Source organism: Zonotrichia albicollis, chromosome 12, assembly GCF_047830755.1.
Source record: "Zonotrichia albicollis isolate bZonAlb1 chromosome 12, bZonAlb1.hap1, whole genome shotgun sequence".
Taxonomy (NCBI): domain Eukaryota; kingdom Metazoa; phylum Chordata; class Aves; order Passeriformes; family Passerellidae; genus Zonotrichia; species Zonotrichia albicollis.
This window is the reverse complement of record NC_133830.1, coordinates 641633-664760: the sequence shown is the minus strand read 5'-3', so window position 1 is coordinate 664760 and position 23128 is coordinate 641633. Positions and strand designations below refer to the sequence as shown.

The window sequence follows — 23128 nt, the reverse complement described above, 5'->3', positions numbered from 1 at the left end:
GCTGGTGTCACCTTGCCCTGGTGCCTCCTGCAGCACTTTGTTTTTGTCTCCTGCAGTACCCTGCTGCGTTCCTCACGCTCAAAAAGCCATGTTTGATAAATCCATGGGGCAGGCAGGAAATAGGTTTGTTCTCCAATGTTATGGCTCCTGGTGTGGGTTTTTGCTCGTCTTTGTCCTGTTGGGAGGTTGTTAGGATGTCTCTGCAGCAGTGATCATCCAAGGATGGGTGACTTTTGTCTGTTTTCAGTGAGCAGCAAAAAGTGCAGCACAGCCACAGCCCCTCCTGTCACTCCAGCACCGCCTCTGCTCCCCAGAGCATTTCCCCACTGTATTTCCTGTTCACTATGGAAACCACCCCTAAAGTCCAGTGCCAGAGGCATGGAAACCTCCCACATTCCCAAAATACACTTGGAGACACACCAAGTTGGTCCAAGGTGCAGTAAAGCATGTCCAGCACCAGGTTATGGCAGTGCACCTCCATGTCCCCACCAACTTTCTGCCTTGCACGGATCCTTTGCAGTACATGAACTCTGTAAACTGGATCAGAATGGCACCTGAGGTCTCTGGGGATGGGGTGAAGGTGGCTGCCCAGTGTGTGAGCATGCTCCCTGCGTTTGAGGTGCCAGCCCCTCCACATTCCCTCACTTTGAAGGGAAACCCTTCACCCAGCACCTTTAGATAAACTTAGCAGGATTGTGTGGACGTGGTCGGATGGTGTTGGGGGATCTGGGGTTTCACGGGACACAAGGGCTGGCTGAGGGGATGGCTGTCTGCAGGGCAGTGTGCCCTGTCAGTGCTGTCCCAGGGAGCCCTGGGGACAGAGCCCTGCCAGCTGTGCGCCGCTGCAGCTGTGTGTGCTGCTCCAGCTGTGTGTGCGCTGCTCCAGCTGTGTGCGCCGCTGCAGCTGTGTGTGTGCTGCTGCAGCTGTGTGTGTGCCGCTGCAGCTGTGTGTGTGCCGCTGCAGCTGTGTGTGCACTGCTCCAGCTGTGTGTGTGCCGCTGCAACTGTGTGCGCTCCAGCTGTGTGTGCGCCGCTGCAGCTGTGTGTGCACTGCTCCAGCTGTGTGTGCGCCGCTGCAGCTGTGTGTGCGCTGCTCCAGCTGTGTGTGTGCCGCTCCAGCTGTGTGTGTGCTGCTCCAGCTGTGTGCTGCTGCAGCTGTGTGTGCGTGCCGCTGCAGCTGTGTGTGCCACTCCAGCTGTGTGTGTGCCGCTCCAGCTGTGCGCCGCTCCAGCTGTGTGTGTGCCGCTGCAGCTGTGTGTGTGCCGCTCCAGCTGTGTGTGCACCGCTGCAACTGTGTGTGCGCCGCTGCAGCTGTGTGTGTGCCGCTCCAGCTGTGTGTGCGCTGCTGCAGCTGTGTGTGCCGCTCCAGCTGTGTGTGCACTGCTCCAGCTGTGTGCTGCTGTTTTGCAGATGTCGGGGAGCCAGCCGCAGGTGGGACGAGGCGCGCCCTGCCTGCGCTGCCGGGGGCTGTGCACGGGCTTCGAGCCGCACTCCTGGAGGTAACGTTGGTCCTGCCTGACCCTGCCTGAAACGGGGCTGCTGCTGACACAGCACCTCATTAGTGATGCTCCGTTCCCAGCTTTTCCTCTTAAAACCACAGATTGGGGTAAATAGCCCCTGATAGCAGCAGCACACCAGGACAGTGCCCAGCTCAGGGCAGAGGCTGCTCCCTGCCCCAGCAGGACAGCAAAGGGGCTGTGAAACGGAATGCAGACATCCAGATGTCACTCATTAAAAGAGAATTATTGCCCTCTGTGCTGCCTCACAAACACTGGGCTCCTCTGTGCTCTGGGGAGCTCCCCAGGGCTCTGGGCCCGTGATGGTGGGGCAGGGAGGCTGTGGTCCAGCTGTGCTGCTGCAGCTGGAATGCCTGGGATGCCTTCAGCTCCACTTGTGACACCTCAGCTGTGTGAAATCCAAACTTTAAAGCACTCATTTGGTGGAAGTACAGCCATTTTTTTTATTGACTCCATTAAAGGCTGGCTGGACTCATTCTTACTCCAAGATCCTGCTGAAATCCTCAGGGTTGTGTCAGAGTTACTTTGCCCCTTTTGCTATTAGTGTTTGATGGCAGTGCTGGCCACCAGAGTGTCCTTAGACACTTGTCTGTGTGATTTATACCCATTATCATTCAAATTACAGTCAATTAAGCATCAGTTCCTTCCAGCAGTCACTTTTTTAATGGCATGTAAAGATTCATAATAGGCAAGGCTGGTGCTGGTCTGTTGGAATCTGGTGAGGAGAATTATCTCCAATCTTGTGATGCTTGAAGGGGTTTCCAGAGTTCAGGAGAAGAAGCAGCTCCCCGTGGGTGAGAGACAGCAGATTTTGCATTGCCAGGACACAGGGAATGTGCCAGACACACTGTCAGAGGGCAGGGATGGATGGGATATTGGGAATTAGGAATTGTTCCCTGGCAGGGTGGGCAGGCCCTGGATCCCTGGCAGTGCCCAAGGCAGGCTGGACACTGGGGCTGGAGCACCTGGGACAGTGGGAGTGGCACTGGGTGGGATTTAAGGTCCCCCCAACCCAACCCAACCCATCCCGTTCCCCCCTGAGCCTTTTGTCCGTGCCACGAGCCCAGGCTGTGTGTGCCCCTGGGCTGGCACATGTGTGCCCCTGGGCAGAGGCTGGCAGCCCGTGCCCAGCTCAGCCCTGGGCGCTCTCTCGGGCTCTCCCAGGAAGATCTGCAAGTCGTGCAAGTGCAGCCAGGAGGAGCACGGGCCGAGCTCGGAGCTGGACGATGACCGCAAGGTCGGGCGGCTGCTCGCGGGCTCCCGGCACGCCTCGCTCACCGCCCGCCTCAAGGGCGGCGACGGCGCCCGCGTCTACAAGAGGAACCGCATGATCGTCACCAACCCCAACATCTCGGGCAAGGACCCCACCTTCGACACCATCACCTACGAGTGGGCTCCCCCCGGCCTCACCCAGAAGCTGGTAAGGGCACCCGGGGGGCTGGGAGCAGAGCCGTGCCCTGCAATGGGGTGTGGGGAGAAACAGGAGCCCGTGTGTGCCTCGGGGAGCAGGGGGTGCAGAGCACTCGTGTTTGGAGCACTGTCAGTAAGCAGAGTAGGTGGGAGAGGGGGATGGAATGCCTTTGGGGTTTATGGGTTTGTTTACATTTCTAGGAGAAGCCTTAATGGATTTTACAACTAGAAAGCTCTTAGTCTTTTGGTAAAGGCCATCTGCAGTAAAAGCATGGCTGGGGAGAGATCCCATCCCTGCTGTCCTGCTGCCCTGTGCAGCCCATGCCTGCTCCAAAGCCCCAGGCTGGATGTAAGAATGACTCCTCCAGGCCTTCTGGGGGTGTCTGGGCTGGGCAAGCAGAGGAGCACGAGTGGGGCTGGTGGGCAGCTGGGTGGTTGTGCCTCAGGGCCCCTCTCTCCTGCTCTCAGAGAGCATCCCTGTGCTGCTGGAGGAGTCCTTGCCTGGGGAGTGGGCTCGCAGGCCCATTCCCAGGGTCCCTCACAGTGTCTCTGATGAAGAACAGCAGCCCAGCCCTGTTCCAGCAGCCTTGAGGAGCTTCCTGCCCCAGGAGCAGGAGTGGGAGGGCTCCCCATGCCCGGGTGTGAGCCTGGTCAGAGCTGAGCTCAGTGCCTGAGAGCTCCTGCCTGCAGCTCTGCCCGCTGCTGCTGCCAGCACAACCACTCTCATCTCAGCCCTGGAGCTGGGGATTTCTTCCTTACAGTTTAAGCATAATCTGGTCCAAATAAAAACAGTGTTATAAAGAGAGCTCAGTGTAAAAAGGCAAGATAGGGAGTGTGGTCCCCTTCCGACGGCTGGATTCAAAACCAAGCCCCCAGCCCAGCTCCACCTCCCTGCCATGCCTGGTTTCCATCTGGACCAGCTGTGTGGGAAGGGGTGGAAGTGGTTTTCAGCATGGGGAGGTGAGAGCCAGCAGAGCATTTCTTGTGGGAAAGCCTTTAGATGGCTTTTCACTGTGCTGTGGTGTAAAACCTTCTGGGTGCTACTGTTAGGAGTGAGCAGTGAAGAGCTTCTGCTCCTCAAATGAAACAAATAGCTGCAAGCTGTTGATACAAATCAATAAAAAAAGCTGCTGAAAATGCAACCAGAGACCTTTTTAAAGAAGAATTTGGGATATAGGTGTGAAAGTTCAGCTGCAGCCCCTACAGCCAGACTGGTTAATTTGGCTTAAAGCCAGTTGTCCTGAGGGCTTGGACAGGCTGGGTTGGGGCTGAGCTGTGTGCTGGGGATGCTTCATCAAGGCCCTTCCCTTCCCTTCCCTTCCCTTCCCTTCCCTTCCCTTCCCTTCCCTTCCCTTCCCTTCCCTTCCCTTCCCTTCCCTTCCCTTCCCTTCCCTTCCCTAGCCCCTAGCCCAGTCCCACCCTCCTGATGGGGGAGGTTCAAAACCTTTATGAAAGTTTTTGGTCTCTTTATGGTGCCAGGACAGGCTGGAATATCTCTTGGTTCAAGTAAACAAGGAGCAGGAGCTTTGGAGACAACCTTGATAAATTCTGGCTGGCAGAACAGCTTGACAAGCTTTGGGGAGAGGTGTTGGATGTCAGCCACTCTGGGGATGGTTTCAAAGGGACTTGGGCCAGAAGGCTGTTAGTGCACAACTGCCTGGCTCCAGGGCTTTCCTCCTGAAGGCAGGCTGCAAACCTGGGATGTCTTTTAACCTTGTTGTGCTGAAGTGGACGGTCAATAATAGGAGGAAGTTCAGAGCACTCTCGTTAAGCTGTGCCTGCAGAAGTCATGAAGCAGATACTTAGGTCCTTGGAGACAGGGAAAAGAACAGATCATAAAATAGCCCCAAGATCCAGTGGTGAGCAGTGAAAACTAAAATGCTCTTCCTCCAAATTACCTGCACTCAGGCAGCATAGTGAAGCCCTGGCCATAACAATAAGTGATAGCAGCAGATGTAGCAACTTCTTCTTATTCTTCATGGCAGTTTTTGGTGTCAGATTGAACTTTTTCGACTTTTTCCCCCAATCTTTTCTCTGGACACATTTTTATTGGCATCTGCAATTATAACTTCAAGCATTCCCTTGAAATCTCACTGCCTATCTGGGCAGATACTGAAACCTGCCCCTGAGCAGGCTTTAAGTAAGCCTTTAAAAAAGCCTTGAGGCTTTGCTTTCCTCACTCTCAGCACAGACATTTTGTTGGGAATGAAGATCCTGGAGGTGGGGCAGACCAGGAGGCTCCAGGTGCCCGTGCTGGCCCCTTGCTCTGGTGTAAATGTTCATTAGTCTTGGCACATCAGTGGATTGAGGTTTCTCCCCACGTTGCTGCTCTGCTGGAGCTCTGCTGTGCTGGTGGTCCTGCTCTCACAGCATCAGTTCAGTTGTTTCCTGTCCACTTGTGGGGCAGAGCCTGGGAGCAGCAGTCAGGGAGTCCTTGTCTCTTTCTCCTCATTCCTCTTGGCTTTCCTTAGGTCTGTGAAAGCCATTTGTGCACCAGGTCACTGCCCAGCATCCCACAGCTCTCCAAGCAGCTCTTCCCAAACTCCACCTTGTCCCACAGGGCAGCAGCCTTCCCAGGAAAGTGGACATCAGCCCTGCCATGCACAGGGGCACAATGTACCATGCTGATGTCTGATATCCCAGTGTGCAGTGATTTAACTTGCACCCCAAGAGGGGGGAAGAAGCCCTGCCTCTATGGAATCATTATCTGCTGCTGTTGCACATTTCCTGTCAGGAATTCCGCCCATAGCACTGCTCTCTGCCTCAGAGGAGCCAAGGTGGAAAGCACTTGGAAGTTTTTCCAGACGTGCTGAAGAGTTCAGTGCTGGGCAAGCATTTCTGTGCTGAAAAGCCCAGCCTGAACCAGCCTGTGTGCCACAAACAGTTAAATCTCTTTGCTAAGTTCTTCAAGCTGGAGTTCTCAAGTGCTGACCCAGTAAGAAGCAAATTTAACGCAGCTGGATGCTGGTCTAGCAGGGAATGGCAGGGAGCCAACTGGCTGCCCTGTCCCTCTTCACACTACAATAGGAAAATGCCGGAGTGGGAAACTCCCTTCCCCTGCTTGGGCAGGAGCAGTTAACTGTGCAGCCCCCGAGGCCCACAGGCACTAACCAGCCTCAGACTGAGAGGGGTTTATCTGCTGCGGAGGTTGTGTTAAATCAGAGCCTTCATTTGGGGCACTTTGTGGGCATTTCCTCTCTGTGTCACAGGGCATCTGTGACCAAACCCTTCCCTCTGCTGTGAAACCAGCAGTCAGGTGGAACTGGTCAGTGTCACAGACTCACTGCTAGCTGCATTCTTCCTGTGTTATGATGATTTCAGTACTGTGTATCCCGTGCAGTGCATGGCTGTGTGTCCCCTGCAGGCCATGCAGCGCTGTGTGTACCCTGCAGGCCATGCAGCGCTGTGTGTCCCCTGCAATACACAGTCTGTGTGTCCCCTGCAGGCCATGCAGTGCTGTGTGTCCCCTGCAATACACAGTCTGTGTGTCCCCTGCAGGCCATGCAGTACATGGAGCTGGTGCCCAAGGAGCTGCAGCCCGTGGCGGGCACGGAGGGCGCCTGGCAGCGGCGGCGGCGGCTGGCACGGCAGCTCCCACTGCATGACCAGGACCCGGCGCAGTGCCGCGGCCTGGCCGAGGGCGAGCAGCAGCTCATGCACGACTTCGTGACGAGGTACAAGGCCGAGGCCCTGGGTGTCGGGGAGGTGGCGCTGCCGGGCCAGGGCGGCGGGAAGAAGGAGGAGGAGAAGGCCCAGGAGAAGGGCATGGACCCCAGCACAGCCCCCGAGTCACCCAACGGGGCCCTGGAGAGCACGGCCGGGCACTACGTGAGTGAGGGATGGGATGGGACGGGATGGGATAATGGGATGGGAGCTCTGGGGCTGCTCCAGGCTCAGGGAGCCACTGGGAATAGATTTGGTCTCCACTCCAGGAGCAAAACCTCACAGCCAGCAGGGTGATCTGTGACTTGTCCCCATCCTGCTCCCAGGGCATTCCTCATGCCTGCTGCAGGCCTGGTCACATCACGACGCTTTGGAGCAGCACTGTGAGGGCCTGGAGGGCTCCTCTGCTCCAGCCAGCCCTGCTGAGCACAAGGGTCCATTGGCAGGGCTGATGAGGGGCGTTCTCCTCTTCTTCATCTCCTTTCTCTGCAGCAAAGGCCTTGCTGGGCCACCAAGGTCAGGGAAATGTCACTGTGGGAGCTGGTTTGAGCTCTGGGTTCTTGGCAGGTTGAAAGGTTGGGCATGACATGTGTCTGGATGATATGGGCAATGTTTCAGTTGAAAGCTGAAACTTGATGATCTTGGAGGTCTTTTCCAACCTTCACCATTCTGTGATGCAAGTCAGTATTTCCAAGTAGGCTTCTTACCCCATAAGACCTCAGATGGCAGGAGGTGAGGGCTCTGTCCAGTTAGCACAGAGCTGTGAACATGGAGATGGTGTTCCCAGGGCTGTAATCACTCTGGGGAAATGGAAACAGCTGCCCTGGGTCCCTGGGCACACAAATACATTTGCACAGAGAAATGGCTGAGATTCCTCAACACCCTTTTAGATTTATATCCCCCCAGCGCTGTCTGGAGTGCTGCTGAGCAGATGCTTATCATAAAATATGGTGAGTGGAAATACCTTGTCCTGGTCCTTGTGAGGGTGACTTGCAGCAGAGGATTTAAAGCTGAAAAAGCAAATGGTGTCCAAGTGGTTTTAAGAGGAGATTCCTTCCTGCCATTCCTGCACTGAGGTTGTACATGAAAGAGCAGTTTTCATTTTCAGTCCATATTGGGTAATGTCTCCCCTCTGCCATGGTCTCTTAGCGTACTGCTGACTTTGAATCCAATGGCACGGTAAGGATTTTCACTATTGCAACAAAACACTGAATTTTAAGATAAAAAATAGCCAAAAAAGGAAGGTTTCCTTTAAACACATTAATAAGTCATCCTAGCAATGAAGGTTTACTTAAACTGCGAGTTTGTCCTTTCAAATAAATAAATACATAACTGTGATGTTATTCTCCTTAGTTTGAGGCATCATTTCTCTCAAGGCACGAGCTGAAAAATGGAGCAGCTTTCAGAGCAGTGGCAGATCCTCTGGGACAGCCAGGCTGTGCAGCCCAGGCATGGCAGAGCCGGGGAGGACTGGGGACACTGACCCCATGTGCCTCCACATGCCTGCTGCAAGTCTGTCCCACGGGATGGGTGCTCTCACAGAGCTCAGAATCCTGACCCCCACAACCGGGAACTCCTCCGGTGTTAAAGGTTTGATTCCTGCCCTGGAATCAAATCCAATCCTGAGGCAATTGATCCAAATCAATCACTGTTCCCAAAAGCCTGAGGCCAGCAATGCAGGGAGAGCTCAGAGTGCTGGTGGTGTCTGGGGGCTCCTTCCCTGGGAGCTGGCACTGCAGAGCAGGAGCTGGGCATGAGCAGGGTGGGAAAGCCAAGAGAACAGGACACTTTCTTGGCCAACACCTCAGCTAATAAAGTGTTCACTCCTCTGCCTGCATGATGGAGATGTAGGAGCACCAAGCTGTAATCCCACCTCAAACTTGAAGGATCACCTCTTTGTAGTGTGTAAATAGCAGGATGTGGAGGTTATACAATGCTTGGGAAAAGCCCTGTGAATAGATTTTCCCTGTGAATAATTTCCATAGAAAGAAACAGCAAAATAAGTTGGTTTTTTTTTAACAGTTCTTGCTGGCAAGGAACTTGAGCTCAGCCCTGGAAGCTGCAGTGTTTGTTCTTGCTTTAGATCCTGCAAGATAGCAGGGCTGGCTGCTGGGGCTGTGGCCCTTGGGGCTGGCAGGGCAGAGGCAGCTGTGGGGTCTGGCTCTGGGCTGACCCCAAATCTGGGGCCTCAGGGAGGTGTTGGGGGCATTGGAAAAGGCCTGGGTCTGGTGTGATGGGTGCAGAGCTTGGGAGAACACAACCCAAACCACTCTGTGGTTCTGTCATTGTACCTGTTAGAAGCTGTTGACTTCAATTGGGGTGATTTTAGTTGTCATCTGACCACAGGGCCATTGCCAGCCCCTGCCCCTGTGCCACCTGGAGGGGACACTGCTGTGCCAGGGTTCTGGTGGGGCACAGCAGTGCAGCCACAGCCCCTGTGACACACAGGCTGCTCCCAGCTTCAGTGGGAGCTGGAGCAACATCCTGCCAGCCTCCAAGTGGAGCTTTAAGGCTGGCTCTTCACTAATCACAGGATTGCTCTGCAGGCACAGATAAAGAGCAGACCTACTTGGTCTGGTGTCTAATGTGCATGGATGCCATTAATCTTGAGATTAATCACATCTAATTCTGGCTCTTTGGCCTGTTAGAAATAGAAAACACTTGCTGAAATCTGTGGAGTGACAGCTGAGTTAGGCACAGACAGAAAACAGTGGGAAAAAACCAAAGTTCCTGATCTCTTTTCAAATTTACATCTCTGATGTGCTGCACCATGGGAATTCTTAACTTCTGGGAGGACGTTTGTATTTTGGTGGAGGTGCTGGTTTGGGAGGGTCCCAGAGGCCGCTCAGAATGAGCTGCCCAGCAGGGTGGGTATCCCCCTGCCCACGCTGACCCCCAGCCCTCCTCGCAGCGCTGCGAGGCGTGCCAGCAGCCCGTGCCCGGGGACTGCCCCGTGGTGTACGCCGAGCGCGCCGGCTACTCCCGCCTGTGGCACCCCGCCTGCTTCGTGTGCTGCCGCTGCGCCGAGCCCCTCGTGGACCTCATCTACTTCTGGAGGAGCGGGGCCGCCTGGTGCGGGCGCCACTACTGTGAGAGCCTGCGGCCCCGCTGCGCCGGCTGCGACGAGGTACGGACTGGGGTGGAGCCCTGGGCCGGGGCAGGGACCTGGGAAAATGGGATCTCCTGGTGGGGAATGACCAGAGCCCCTGGGATCACCTGTGCCAGGGTGGGGAACAGCCAGAGCCCCTGGGATCCCCTGTGCCAGGGGAGAGGGACCTGGGCGAATGGGATGCCCTGGGCCCGGGAGGGAGTGACCTGGGCAACTGGAATCCCCTGTGCCAGGTGGGGACCAGCTGCAGACCCTCTGATCCCCCTGTGCTGGGTGGGAGCCACCAGTGGCCCTCTGCTCCTGCCAGTGCCAGGCTCAGCCAGGGCTTCTGAGCAGCCTGGGCCAGGGGAAGGTGTCCCTGTCCTGTGTAGTGGGGTGGGACAAGGTGACCAAGGGGAAGGTATCCCTGTCCCGGGCACAGGGGTGGGACAAGATGACCTTTACAGGTCCCCTCCAGCCCAGACCATCCTGGGATTATTCTGTGTACCCATTCCTGAGCTCCACAGCTGATGGGCTTGGTGGGAGCTGTGGGGTGGCTCTCCCTGCTCCTGCCATGCTCCAGCTTGGTGGGGTGGTGGAAATGAGTTGTCTGTCTGTCTGTCTGTCCCATAGATCATCTTCTCGGAGGACTACCAGCAGGTGGAAGGGCTGGCCTGGCACCACAAGCACTTTGCCTGCCTGGAGTGTGAGACGCTGCTGACGGGCAAACCCTTCACCCTGGCCAATGCCAACCTGTTGTGCAGCACCTGCAGCCAGAGCAGGGCCTGAGCAGGGCCAGAGGGGCTCCCACCTGGACTGGGGGCATCGGGAAACACAGCACAAGGGGAAGGTTACCAGATTTAAGAGTCTGACTGTTCACTTGCAAGCAACTCCTGTGCCCTGGCATCCAGCACAGCGTGAGGAAGGTGTTTCCTTGGGGCCCTCTTGGATCTGCCAGGGAGCCCTTGTGCCCACGTGTACCTGCCAGGAGCACCTGGAGAGGAAAGCAAAGGAGGGGCTGGGCTCTGCTGGCTTTTGTCAAGTCTGTCCAACCTTCTTATGACTAAGATCTTGCAACAGTCTTTTGGAAATAACACATCTCAGCAGTAACTTCTGGCATACTAAACCTACAGTTGTGGTCAAAAACAAGGGGTGTTTGTGGTTTTTAAATCCTTACTGGAATTAGGCTAACAGGCTGCTGCCACTGTGCCAAGGCAGTGGGTTGGAGGAATGTGAACGGCTTGCTGAAAGCAATGGTGTAAAATTGCCACACGCAGCTGGGGCTTTGTCCTGTGCAACAAAATAAACCAAGGAGTGGGCACAGAGGGCAAGGGGCTCACCCTGATGAGAGGGCAGGGCAGGCTCTGCTGGTCACTGGCTGACTCAGCCCCTGGAGCTGCCACCCTGGGACTGGAATGTAAAGAATTTTGTGGAAAACAGCTTTATCAGCTGTGCTGGGGGGCACAGTGTGTGTGTTTGTGGGTATGGGTGTGTGTGTGTGTGTGTGTGTGTCCCTGGGATGCTGCAGTGACCCTTCTTCCCTGCAATACCTCAGTGACCCTTCCAGGTGCCAGGCAGCTGTACCTTCCTGCATGGGGAGTACTGGGGACATTGGGGTCCCACTGAGGACACTGGGGCCCCGCTGGGGACTCTGGGGTCCCACAGGAGCCAGGGGAGGAAGCAGGGCCAGGGTTTGAGGTGCAGACAGGGCTGAGCTCTCTGTCAGCCCCATGGGAGGCACTCCTGCTGCGTTTGGGGACCCACATGGACACACGAGCATTTCAGAGCTGGGATTTTCAGCAGAGCCCTGGTTTTGGGGGTAACCCTCCCCTGTCCCTGCCTGGGGAGCTCTGGGGGAAAGGGGATCCCTCCAGCCCAGGCAGGGCTAAAAGCCAGCCAGCCTGAGGGGGTGGCATGGAGAAGAGGTGGTGCCAGGCTGCAGAGGAATGCAGGTGGGAGCCTGGGCAAATGTCAGAGCAGAGGCACACGGAGAGCAGGGCTTTGGGGGCAGAGCAGGGCTTTGGGAGCAGAGCAGGGCTTTGGGGGCAGCCCTGGGTGTCTCTGACAGGACGAGGGCCCAAGTTCACTGTATGCACAATGAAAGACTCCATGGAGACCTTGTAGATCCCTTCCAGACCCACAGGGCTCCATGAGAGCTGCAGAGGGGCTGTGGACAAGGCGTGGTGGTGGCAGCCCAGTGCAGCATGTTCTGAGCTGTGATTTTGTGATCTAGAAATTGTAATTTGTGAAGTCCCTGCTCCAGCACACACTTACTGCCTTCAGGCTTTGGGACTGCTGGCACCTGCTCGAGCCCTGCAGGTATTTCTGCAGCTCATAAAATACTGTCTGCTAAAGAAATTTACTGCAATTAAACAGCTTAACAAAATCCTGTGCCTCTCCAGTGTCGGGAGCAAAAGCGTGAAATTAATGCATCCAACAGCTCGGAACATATGGGAGCCTTTAGTGCTGATACTGGAGATGAAATACAGGGTGGCCACGGGCTGATCCTCCCCAGCAAGGACAGCATTTTAACTGGGGGGCTGCAGAGGGACAGAGCCCGTCCTGCCCTGGCATGGCCAGGGTAGCCAGCACAGGGAATTTGTGCCTCCTGGGTGAGCGTCCAGCTCCAGTTTAAACTCAAGAGTTCTGTGTAGTTGTTCTAAGTATGACTGACAGTACATTTGAATGTTCCTAAAACTTTAAATAAAGTATTTTGGATATAAAACCCCTTCACCTGCTCCCCCAGTGCCGACCCAGCCACGAGCAGGGGTGGGAGAGAGGGAGGGCAGAGCCTCCCTACAGAGAAATAACCTCTGCCTGGGCAGAAGCCACATTTCAGCAAATGCTTTGCAAGCTGAAGTTTTTCAGAGTTAACTGCTCTGAATCTGCAAATATTTGCAGTGCTGTCTCATCTGTGGTCCCCCCTTTTTTTGAAGAAATTTTGCACTCTACTAGCGTGAGGAAGGCTACTGCAATTAAGATTGGGAGGGCATAAGAGAGGGCTATGATAAGATTGATTAAGAGAGCGTAGTTAGTCGTGGGAGATGGTTTGAGTTAAGCTAGGGAGAGGATTTGAACCTCTGAGTTAAATGCTTCTGGAACTGTGCAGAAATTCCCTGTGTGAGGGGAACTGCAGTGGCTGTGTCCCTGCAGAGCCTGGCTTGGGGTGAGAGCAGAGCCCAGGCTGGGGCTGCCCTGGTGCTGCTCAGGCTCTGCTCTGCACCATTCCAGCCAGAACCATCAGCCTTCTCCTGCACAGCTTGTGTCCAAAGGCAGCTCTTTGCCTGGGTACCTCCCCAGTGAATGATGCAGACCTGACTGATTGGAATGGAAGGGATCCCTGTTACCTGCCTGGGTGTAACAAACAGCCAGAAAGAAGTTGTTGATCCTGGGTAAAACTCAGTAAGAACCTGATCCCGGGGTGGAGGACAATCACCTTAAACAGAAACTTTTAAGGGGCTTTATTACACAGTCAATTCTAAAAAGATGTGATTTCAGATACCTGGAACTAATAAACCTCAAAATTCAGTGGCTGCGGGCGAGAAAAACATAAACCAAGGCAGAGTGAGTTGGCTGTATAAACACTACAATAAAACTTGCTTAAAAGCCCCAGAGAGAAAAATGCAGAGGTGAAAAAGCAACTATTCATGAAGAGAGGGTGCATTTCAGTGGAAACTTCCTGAGACCTGCAGCAGCTGCTGCTTCAGGGCAGAGCTAAAGAAAGCCCCTGTGGCTGGGTGTTCTTCTGTAAAAAGTGAGGTTATGTTTATATAAACCTAATTTGAGCTTGAGTTTATTTTTCAACTCCCTTTCTTCAGCCAAATCACCAAAAAAATCACCCTCTCCACAGTGAGGGTTTTGTAGATTGTTGCCTGATTTCAAAAAACATTATCAAAAAATGCTAACATCACCTGGAGCAAACCAGGAACAACGGGAGCTGTGTTTAATGTGGCTCCAGAGAAGGATTGGTGCAGGGCCAGCTCACAGTGCCCTGTGTCAGTGCCCTGTGTCAGTGCCTGGCCCAGGGGTGGCAGCAGGAGCCTGTCCTGTGAATTCCCCTGTCCCAGGGGCTGTGCTGCCTTGCCTTTGCTGCCTTTTTTCTGCTCCTGCCTGTTCTCTGCTCCTGCCTTTCCTCTGCTGCCTGCCTTTTCTGTGCTGCCTGCTTTCTCTTTTCTCTGTCCCTGCCTGTCCTCTCTCTGAGAGCCAGGGCTGCTCCAAGGAGCTGTGAGCAGATGCTGTCTGTGTCTGGCAGCTCCTGCTCCGGATGCTGCCATGTCAAGGAAACACCTCCGCATCCTCTGGGCAGAGTTAATATTTGGACAGTGTTAAAATACAACCAGCGCTGCTCAGGTCAGTGTTAACACACAGCTGCAGAGCTGGGCCCTGGCTGTGCCCCAGCCCTCCCCAGCCTGGAGGCACTGCCTGGCTCCCCTCCCACGGCTCGGGGCTGACACCAGCCCTGGGATTCAAACAGAACACACTGGGATATCTGAATATCTGAATACCTGCACCAGGAGTGCCTGAGCACTGCCCACAGCACAGGGCCAGCGAGGGCTGAGGAGAAAAACAATCAGGCTGGTCAGAATTACAAGAGTCGCTCTGCAAATACTGGTGTTTTCTGTCTCAAAAATAGAGAAGGAGCCTGAGGGTGATCTGTGCTCTGAATATTCCTGGGGCTCTGCTGGCCCTCAGTAGCCCTGGCTGGCAGGGGAGAAAGGAAGGCTGTTCCTATGCAGCTGTTCTTATTCAGCTGTTCTTATCCAGCTGTGCCCATCCAGCTGTGCCCCTCTGCAGTTCAGCTTGCCATTGCTCCTATCAGCACGCTGAGCAAAGGCTGGCAAAGCTGGGGCCATGGTTTGCCAGTCCTGGCAGTGGGAAATCGGGCTGGACTCCCCTGTGTGCCCAAAGAGAGGAGCCTGAGCCTGGCTGCCAGTCTGAGCAGAACGGGGGCTTTTCCCACAGCCCCAGAGCACCAGAGCCCCAGCCCTGTCCCCTTGGGCAGCACGCCCTGAGTCACCGGGCAGGGACCACGCTGTCCCCCAGGTTTGGGTTCTGTCCCTTTAATTTGGGTCCTGTCCCCTCAGTTTGGGTCCTGTCCCCTCAGTTTGGCTCTTGTCCTGTCAGTTTGGCTCCTGTCCCCCAGGTTCAGGTCCTGTCCTCTCGCTGTCAGCTCTCACCAGGAGCTGTGGTTTGGCACCACAAGGCCTGGAACAGCCCCATGAGAAGGACCCCGGGTCCAGGGCAGTGTCTGTCCCACAGCAGCCCCTCAGCTGCAGGAAGGGCTGGGGAGTTCCAGGCAGAGGAACAAAAGGCTCAGTTTCAGTTTGTGGCACAGGCTGTGTGCAGGGGCTGCAAGAAGCACAGAGAGAGCTCTGGGGCTCTTTTCCCCTCAAAAAGGGGCTGTAACCCCACACCAAGAGGAGCTCCAGGGTCCTTTCCAGCCAGCCCCAGGCTGTGGCTCCAGGATCCCTCCTCTCCTCTCCACCAGAGCTGCTGCCACAGCCCTGTGCTCTCCCCCCTGCAGGAAGGTCCATCCCAGAGCCCAGGGACTTTGGGAAACCCCCCAGCATTAGGCACAGTCACTTTATCAGATTAGTTAATTAAAGGCCACTTGGAGATTGGAGATTTCCAGAATATGTTCAGTGACTGTAAAGTCACCAGAAAAGAAAAATTATTTTCCTTGGATTTGAAAAATGACCTTTCCTGCCCGAGTGAATGCAGAGCTGCACACCCAGGAGGAAGGAGCTGAGCAGAGTCCCTCTCACTCACAGGGCTGCTCTGCAGGCCCTGTCAATCCAGGGAATTTATTCAGGCATCTCAAGGGAAGGCCTTGGCAAAGCATGAATGGCCTTGGTTCATAAAAGAGACCTTTACTCACTGGCCCGTGTCTCGTTCAGCTGGCTGGGTCCTGTGCAGAGCCAGTGTCCAATGTCCATCTCTGAGCCTTTCCACAGGGTGCAGAGGAATGCTCTGTGGAACATCTGGCTCAGCAGTAACAGCTGCAGTGCTGCACCCTCAGCATTCCGTGTCCTGGGGCCCCTCAGGATCCCGTGTTTGTTCCACTGGGAAGGAGCTGGAAGGAGGAGACCACGCAGCCAAGCCCTGTGGAAATGCAAGGCTGACAGTAATCCACATTTCCTGGCATTCAGTGCAGCTGGGTGGGGAACCCCAGCTGGTTTAGTGGTGTGTGTGAGCCCCAGTCACAGCTCTCCAAAAGACATCCCAGTTCTGGGAAAACAAATTCCAAATGGTTAAAGAAACCACATCTGAGACACTTCAATTCACTGCAACTCTCACATGGCCTCAGATTTGTCTCAGAGCCTCCCTAGATTTTCCTCCTTAATCCTAAAATGCAGTTTATTTCATATGTTCTTAGCACCTAAGCAACTCTTGTACCTGTGGCAGCAGCTCTCTGGCCACAGAGAGAACACACAACTTTCCCAGGCCCTGTGCTGGGGCAGGCTGGGAGAAGCTCAGAGAAAAGGATGAGAAATAATTCTTATCTGCACTTGCTGCCCCTGTTGTTGTGCACATGTGCAATGTGTTGTGGAGATTTGCTTACCAAAGGGTGATTTCTTAATTGGCCACAGGTGATGGGTTTGGATTCAAGGACCAAATGGATCCACCTGTATCAGACTGCCTGTGAGGGCAGGGGGTTTATTAACAAGTATAGAATGATAAAGTGATTGATCAGCTTTCTTGATCATGGAGCCAATGCTGATCATCTCCCTTGGGGGATGCCATGCACCACAGGCACCCCTGCAGCCACTGCAGGGCCTTTTCTCCTTCCCCTCCCACATGGAAGAGCCATTTCCTCGTTTTCTCTAGGGCAGGACGAGCGTGGCCAGCTGATGTCTTCACCATCTGGGTGGCTCCATGTCAAAAATAGATGCAAGAAGTCAAGGGAACTCCAATCCCCATGGAGTTACCAAGGGGCTGAGCACAATTCCTGCTGCTGCTTCGTGAATCCTGCCTCAGACAGAGATTTTCGTTATGGTTTTCCTTATAAACAGTAGAGAAAATTAAAAAAAAATAACTATAACATTCTGAATTGGTTCTCATTATGAATTGGTTCTCAGAGCAGCTTACCCTGGAAAATGAAGGCCCTGTCCTGGTCCAGCCAATGGACATCCAAAGCTCAGCATTGCTCAGCCATTCTGTCCCCAGAAATACCAGCACAAGCTGGCAGCAGCACTTCTGATAAAAGAATGCCTCAGATTCATTCTTAAATGTAGCAAAATAAATTGGGTTATCTCTGAAGAACCATTAATATGCCAGTTTTGTTTTGCTTGCATTTATGCAGTCAGGAAATATCCCTAACCCAGAAATATCCCCTTCATCTGATTTTTCAAAATAAGTCTTTTTATTTCCAATTGGCTCCTGGCACAGAAGTTTTTTATAGCAGTGTTCCACCAGAAGGAGATGAGCTGGGCTGGGAATTTCTGACGTGGCAAGGTGAAGGTTCCAGAGCAGGGAAATCAAGGGGGTTTATTGGGCCAGGGGCTGGTTCTTCATTTTTTCTAGGATGGGAGTGTGGGCAGGGGCAGAGCTCTGCTGGTGGCAGGGCAGGGCTCTGGATTAGGGCAGGGCTCTGGATTAGGGCAGGGCTCTGGGGCAGTTCCAGTGGGAGGGAGAGCTCCTGTTCCTATGACCGACAGCCAGGACACAGAGCAGTGTCACTGTCACAGACAGGAGGGACAGACATGAAGGACAGACAGGAGAGACAGACACGAGGGACAGACAGGAGGGACAGGCACAAGGGACAGCACAATGGACAGACAGGAGGGACAGACAGGAGTGACAGAGACAGACAGGAGGGACGGACACAAGGGACAGGCTCCATGGGTGACCCTCATACCCCTGGAGCCTGGCAGCAGGCAGGGTGCTGTCCCCTGCCCTGTGCCACCCGGAGCAGCTGTCCCCTCAGGGAAGGGCCAGAGCCCCCTCCAGCCCCAGCCCTGCCATCCCCTGGGAGGGACCCCACAGCTCCCCACAGGGTCCCTCAGGGTGGTGGCCCCAGGACCGACTGCCTGCTGGGTGATGTCACCAGAACCACGGGGGGAAAGGCCAAATAAGGCAGCAATTTGGGGAAAATATGTCCTAAAATGGGAGCTGCAGTGATGGCCAGCAAGCACTGAGCACAGGGATGGTATTTCCATGCTGAGAGCCCAGAGGCTGAGTCCCAGGGCTGGAGCAATCCCTGCAGGAGCTGGGGGAATGGATGAGGGAAATGAGCCCAGGGCAGAGCTCCTTCCTCCCCAAAGGCCACAGGGGCAGCGTGGGAGGGACCCCAGAGCTGAGAGGGACAGTCAGCCCATGGGAACTGCTGTCCTGGGAACAGACTGGTTTGGGGAGCTCCTTCAGCATGACTTTGGCTTTCCAGCACAGAGCAATGAGCCTGTTTGGGCAGTAATGCGGTTTTAAAGGGGCTTGAAGCCAAAGGAGGGAGCTGGACCCTGCTGTAGAGGGGGAATCTCCAGGCCTGGGGCAGGAGCTGTGGGCCCAGGGCAAGGCTCATCCCTGCTGGCATGGAGGAGCTGTCTGGGGTGTCCTGGTGTGTTTGGGGTGTCCTGGCATGCTCACACCCCGGCAAGGAGGAGCTGCACAGGGGGAGCCCAGCCAAACCCTCTGGGAGCGTGCCCACCTCCCCCTGCGGGGCTGCACTGCCCTGGCACTGAGCAGGAGGCTGAGCGGGCAGCCCAGGCACTGCCAGGCTTTCACAGTTATTGGATGAAATTGAATTTAGCATCAGAAGATTGAACTTGGTTTATAAACCCCCCCCAAGACCCCGGTCCAGGGAGGTGGTGAGGGAAGATTTGGGCTCACCCAGCAGAATTTGCTCCTTGGGGCACAGCTGGGGCCTCACCAGGGGCTGCTCAGGCTCTGAAGGAGTGCAATGACACCAGTTTAAGCACAGCCACAGCTGTGCCCCAGCTGCAGCCCTGGCACACGGTGGGAGTGCTCAGGAGCAGGCTGTGGGCATCCCTGGCACAAGGGGAATTCAGGGAATTGCCAAGAGCACCCCATGTCAGGGAATGGCCACGCTCAGGTGCTGCCCCAGGGAGCCTCTGTGACTGCCCAGCCCAGCCCAGGCAGGGTCACTGTGCCCTCACAGACCCCAGCCCAGGTGCCACACCCCAGGCTGCTCTCCTCAGTGCCACACACACTGATAGCACACACACAGAGCAGAGAGAGAGCAGCTGCCAGTGCCAGCAGTGCCCACCCGAGCACAGACAGGGCTCCCTGCCCTGCCCAGCCCCAGGGGTGGCACAGCTGCCTGTGAACGAGCTCCTGCCCATTCATCAGCCAGCACAAGGGCTGAGCAAGCCAAGAATGTATTTATTTTTCAGCTAAATATAGCAGGTTCTATTAAAACCTGCCAGGAATGGCTGGGCTGCCGCCCCAGGGGCAGCACAGGGAGGTGACACAGGGCTGTGGGACACCAGGGAGGTGACACACAGCTCTGGGGACACCAGGGAGGTGACACACGGCTATGGGTGTCCCAGGGAGGTGCCAGCCCAGGCCAGCCCAGCAGGGTGAGGGGTGTTTCAGGGGTCACTGCTCAGCTCTGGCAGCCGCACTGCAGAGGATGGAGTTTATCTCGTGCTTGGAGAGCGACTCTGGGAGAGCAAACTGGGTTTGTATTTGTTTCAGAACAGCCTCTAGCATCTGCTGGGACCGGCAGGAATCTGGCCTGGTGATTATTTAGGCTGTTTGGAGAGCTTTGACAGCTTGTCCAAACTGTCTCAGCCCTCACTGTTGGTGGCTCGGGGGAAAACCTCCCCATTTTTCCTCTCTGCCCTGGCAGTGCTGTGTGGGCATCCCAAATGGCACAGGGACCCTCAGGTGCAGCCCCTGCCTGTGGGGTGGCTGTGAGCCACATTCCCTGCTGGCCTGGGCACTGTGGGGCAGGACGGGGCCCTGGGATTCAGCCTGGCCTCTGCTGCTGCCCCTGTCCCTGTGCCCACAGCACTGGGGGTGACCATCCCTTATCCCTCATCCTTTATCTTCCCTCTCCGCTCCTCCCCTCCCTGCCTGACCCCTGCAGCCTCTCTCAGCTCCCTCTGTGCTCTCCCTTGCTCTTCCCAACAATTCCAGCTCTGAGCCCCACCTGGGGTCAGGGTCCCTCAGGGTCCATGCCCAGGTGTCCCTGGGGGGGTTCCATGCCCAGGGGTCCCTGAGGGTCCATGCCCAGGGGTCCCTCAGGGTCCATGCCCAGGTGCAGGGGCTCAGGGGCTGCCACTTCCACCCTTCCAACAAGGAAAAGGTTTGAAGGTTGAGCTCCAAGCTGGACCCAGCCGCAGAGGCCACTGCAGGCCTGTCTGTGAGCACACACACACAAGCTCATGCATTTCTGTGGGAATATATGGAAGGAATGGTTTTGCAGGGGCACCTTTTGCTGTTCGAGAAAACCCGCCCCACCTCTGTCGAGCTCTGGACTCTCAAGGCTTGGAAGCCAAAGGTTTGTCAAAAAACAAGGAGAAAACCATCCCCAAAAGCTGCTGACTGTTAATCAGGAAATGAAAGCCCATTCATTGGCAGCTGGGACTGAGATTGGGATTGGCAGGAGCCCAGGGAGCCAGGAGGGGCAGGGAAAGCAGGGACAACACAGGATCCCCTCCAGGCTGCAGAGGCTCTTCACCACCCTCAACACCAACCAGGGCACGGATGGCAGAGCCTGCAATTAAGGGGAAGCCAGAAATTGGCCAAAGAATTGGTTTTGACAGAGCACACGGAAAATCAAACCATCTCAGAGCTTGTTTTGGTCTTTGGTTTGCTGGCATTTTTCCTGTGCAACCTTCTCTTTCCTGTGTGTGAGACGGTATGTTCTAGCTGAGCTCTTGCATCTGCAATCACATTTATAACAGCAGCAGCAGGGATTGCAACACTCCACTGAGGATCAGATGGAGTAGAATCCTAATGTTTATTCAAAATTAACTACTATGGTAAAAATAGTGCTAATAAATAATGTCTGCTGGGCTCTGAAATGCAAAAGGGACAATAATAACCCCACTCACCTTAATCTTTCAATCCATTTCTAAAATATTATTTTGCTGGTATTTCACTTGGTAATTGAGATTTCTTGAATAAATAGAATTTCTTTTTCATTTGCCAAGGATCTAAAGTCTAAATAATAAAATTATCTGAGACTGTTCTCAACATCTTACTGTGCTTACCTGAGCTCCCAAATCCCCCCAGGGTGGGCAGCAGGACAGCCCTCACCTGCTGCAGGGTGCAGGAGGAGGTGGGAGGTGCTCTGTGACACCAGGGGCATCTCAGGTTCCAAAGACAGTGATGGGGAACACCTGCAAGAGACAAACCAAGCACTCAGAGAGACCCTGCTCGTCTGGCACAAACACATTTATTTATTTATTGCACCTCCTCCCAGCACATTGCAACGAGACCTGGGCAATGCTCACAATAAATGCAAGTGCCAAAGATGTCCTTCCTCTGCAGACCCTGTAGAAGTGCCCTAAACAGGCTTAGGCTGCAGGGAGAGCTGCCATGGTGCTGCCATGCTGCAGGACAGCTCAGAGTGCCCTCTATCCCAATCCAGACCCCAACAGGCCTCTGGCAGGAAAGCTAACCCGGCCCAGCCAAACCCAGCACCCATGGGAGAGGCTGCTGCTGCTCCAGCAAACCACCACACTGGGTCACAAACTGCTCTGCTGACTCTGTGCCCCACAGGATCCTCTGGCTCCTTCCCCAGCAGCTGCTTCTCCTGCTGCTCAATCCAAAAGGGTTTTCAAGCCCTCTGGAACTGCCTCCAGGCCCTTTCCCAGCGCCTGAGTTCCCAATGCCATGTCCAAATGCTCCCTAATTCCCAAGGACAATGGCCAATCCTGCCTAATTTATGTGCACTCCCCCATTAGCTTCCTAATAGCCCTGTAACAGATGACTCTTGCACAAACAGTCCCAAAATGAGATCTCCAGGGGGATCCAGAGCCTCCTGCTGACTGCTGGCAGTGGGAGAGGAGCTGTGCTCCCTTTCCAAAGGCAGGAGAGGAGCTGTGCTCCCTTTCCAAAGGCACAGGAGCCACTCTGCTCCCTCCCCTGCAGGGCTGGCTGTGCCTGGTGGCCCAGGGGAGCTGCAGGTCTCCTCTGGCAGAGCTGCTCAGCCCAGGCCCTGCAGCCCCAGTGCCCCAGCAGTGTGGTGGGCATGGCTGGACCCTTCCCAGTCCCTCGGGATGGCTGAGATGTGTTTTGGCCAGCAAAGGCCTTCACACGGCTGAGATGTGTTTTGGCCAGCAAAGGCCTTCACACAGGGCCATTGAAGGTGTTTGTGGCAATGGGAAGTGCTTGGCAAGCACCCAGCAGGACAGAAATGGCTTTTTGCTGAATCTCACAGGATTCTTCTATCCTGTGATCCCCAGCCCTGCAGCCCCCCAGTGGAAATGCCTGAGCAAAACCAGCCCCAGCAGCCATCCCTGAAACCCTGGAAAAGGACCCTGGGCACCTCAGCCTGGCACTGGGAATGGAACTGGGCAGAGGCTCAGCTGCTGCAGCTCCACCCCGAGCTCCTGCCTGGCCATGAACCATCCCCTAGCCCTGAGTGGCTCCCACCACCAGGCTGGGGAATAAAGCTGCCCCTCCAAGGCCCTGCTGGGGGGAAAATCACTGACCCAGGGCAGCAAAGGCAAATCACGGACCCAGGGCAGTAAAGGCAAATCATTGACCCAAAGGCAAATCACAGGCCCAGGGCAGTAAAGGCAAAATTACTGACACAAGGCAGTAAAGGCAAATCACGGACCCAGGGCAGCAAAGGCAAATCACGGACCCAGGGCAGCAAAGGCAGATCGCTCACCCAGGGCAGCAAATCCCTCCCAGCTGCCCCCAGGGAGCCCAGCTGAGCTCCTGAGCCTTCCAGGAAAAGCAGGAATAAAAAGCACTGACCTGGACTGCTGCCCGAGCAGGGCACCCCAGCTGGAGCTGCCTGTCTCTGCGGCGGGTGACACCAGCCCGGCCAGCCCTGTGCTGCCCCTCTGGGGGCACGAACACGGCATTCCACACGGGACTGGAGCCCTGCACGGCCCGGAGCTCTGCGGGTCTGCGGCGATTCCCTCGGTGTGTGTGTGTGTGCAGCTCCGGGAGGCAGCGATGGCTCATTCACCGCCCGTCCGTCATCCCCGGCCCTGCCGAGAGGGATGCAGCGCATTTACAGGGGAAACAAGCGACTCATGGCAGCCTCGAACCTAACTCTAAATGCGGGGTTGGTCAAGGAATGTCCGTGCACATCTGGCGGAGGACAGACAGCCTCGCTGCCCTGCAGGAGCGCAGTGCCCGCTGCAGGGGTGGATGCCCGGGCTCTGCAGGATGCAGAGCATCCCCAGGGCAGCAGGGCAGCCCGGGGTGAGCAGCAGTTAGCCACTGATTCATTGAGGCTCTTCAAGCCATCATTAGCCCCAGCGGATTCATGCTTTAGAGTGACTGCCTCGGTTACGCGATACCA

At 55.4% G+C, this 23128-nt stretch overlaps 1 protein-coding gene and 1 long non-coding RNA gene across 3 annotated transcripts in view; one reads left to right on the top strand and one right to left on the bottom strand.

Moving 5' to 3' along the window:
• LMCD1 (LIM and cysteine rich domains 1) overlaps positions 1 to 13548 on the top strand; it is a 22140-nt gene extending 8592 nt beyond the window's left edge. For both annotated transcript variants that reach the window (XM_074550278.1, XM_074550279.1), the window contains exons 2-6: positions 1411 to 1499; positions 2682 to 2937; positions 6426 to 6755; positions 9502 to 9717; positions 10312 to 13548. In XM_074550278.1, the coding sequence (XP_074406379.1) occupies positions 1411 to 1499; positions 2682 to 2937; positions 6426 to 6755; positions 9502 to 9717; positions 10312 to 10467 (1047 nt within the window). In that variant the 3' untranslated portion in view covers positions 10468 to 13548. The remainder of the gene's footprint in view (positions 1 to 1410; positions 1500 to 2681; positions 2938 to 6425; positions 6756 to 9501; positions 9718 to 10311) is intronic.
• Positions 9120 to 23128, bottom strand: LOC141730699 (uncharacterized). The gene is made up of 3 exons (XR_012582310.1): positions 22573 to 23128; positions 20856 to 20984; positions 9120 to 15780 (listed from the first exon to the last, which is right to left on the bottom strand). It is a non-coding gene; the product is annotated as an uncharacterized LOC141730699 (long non-coding RNA).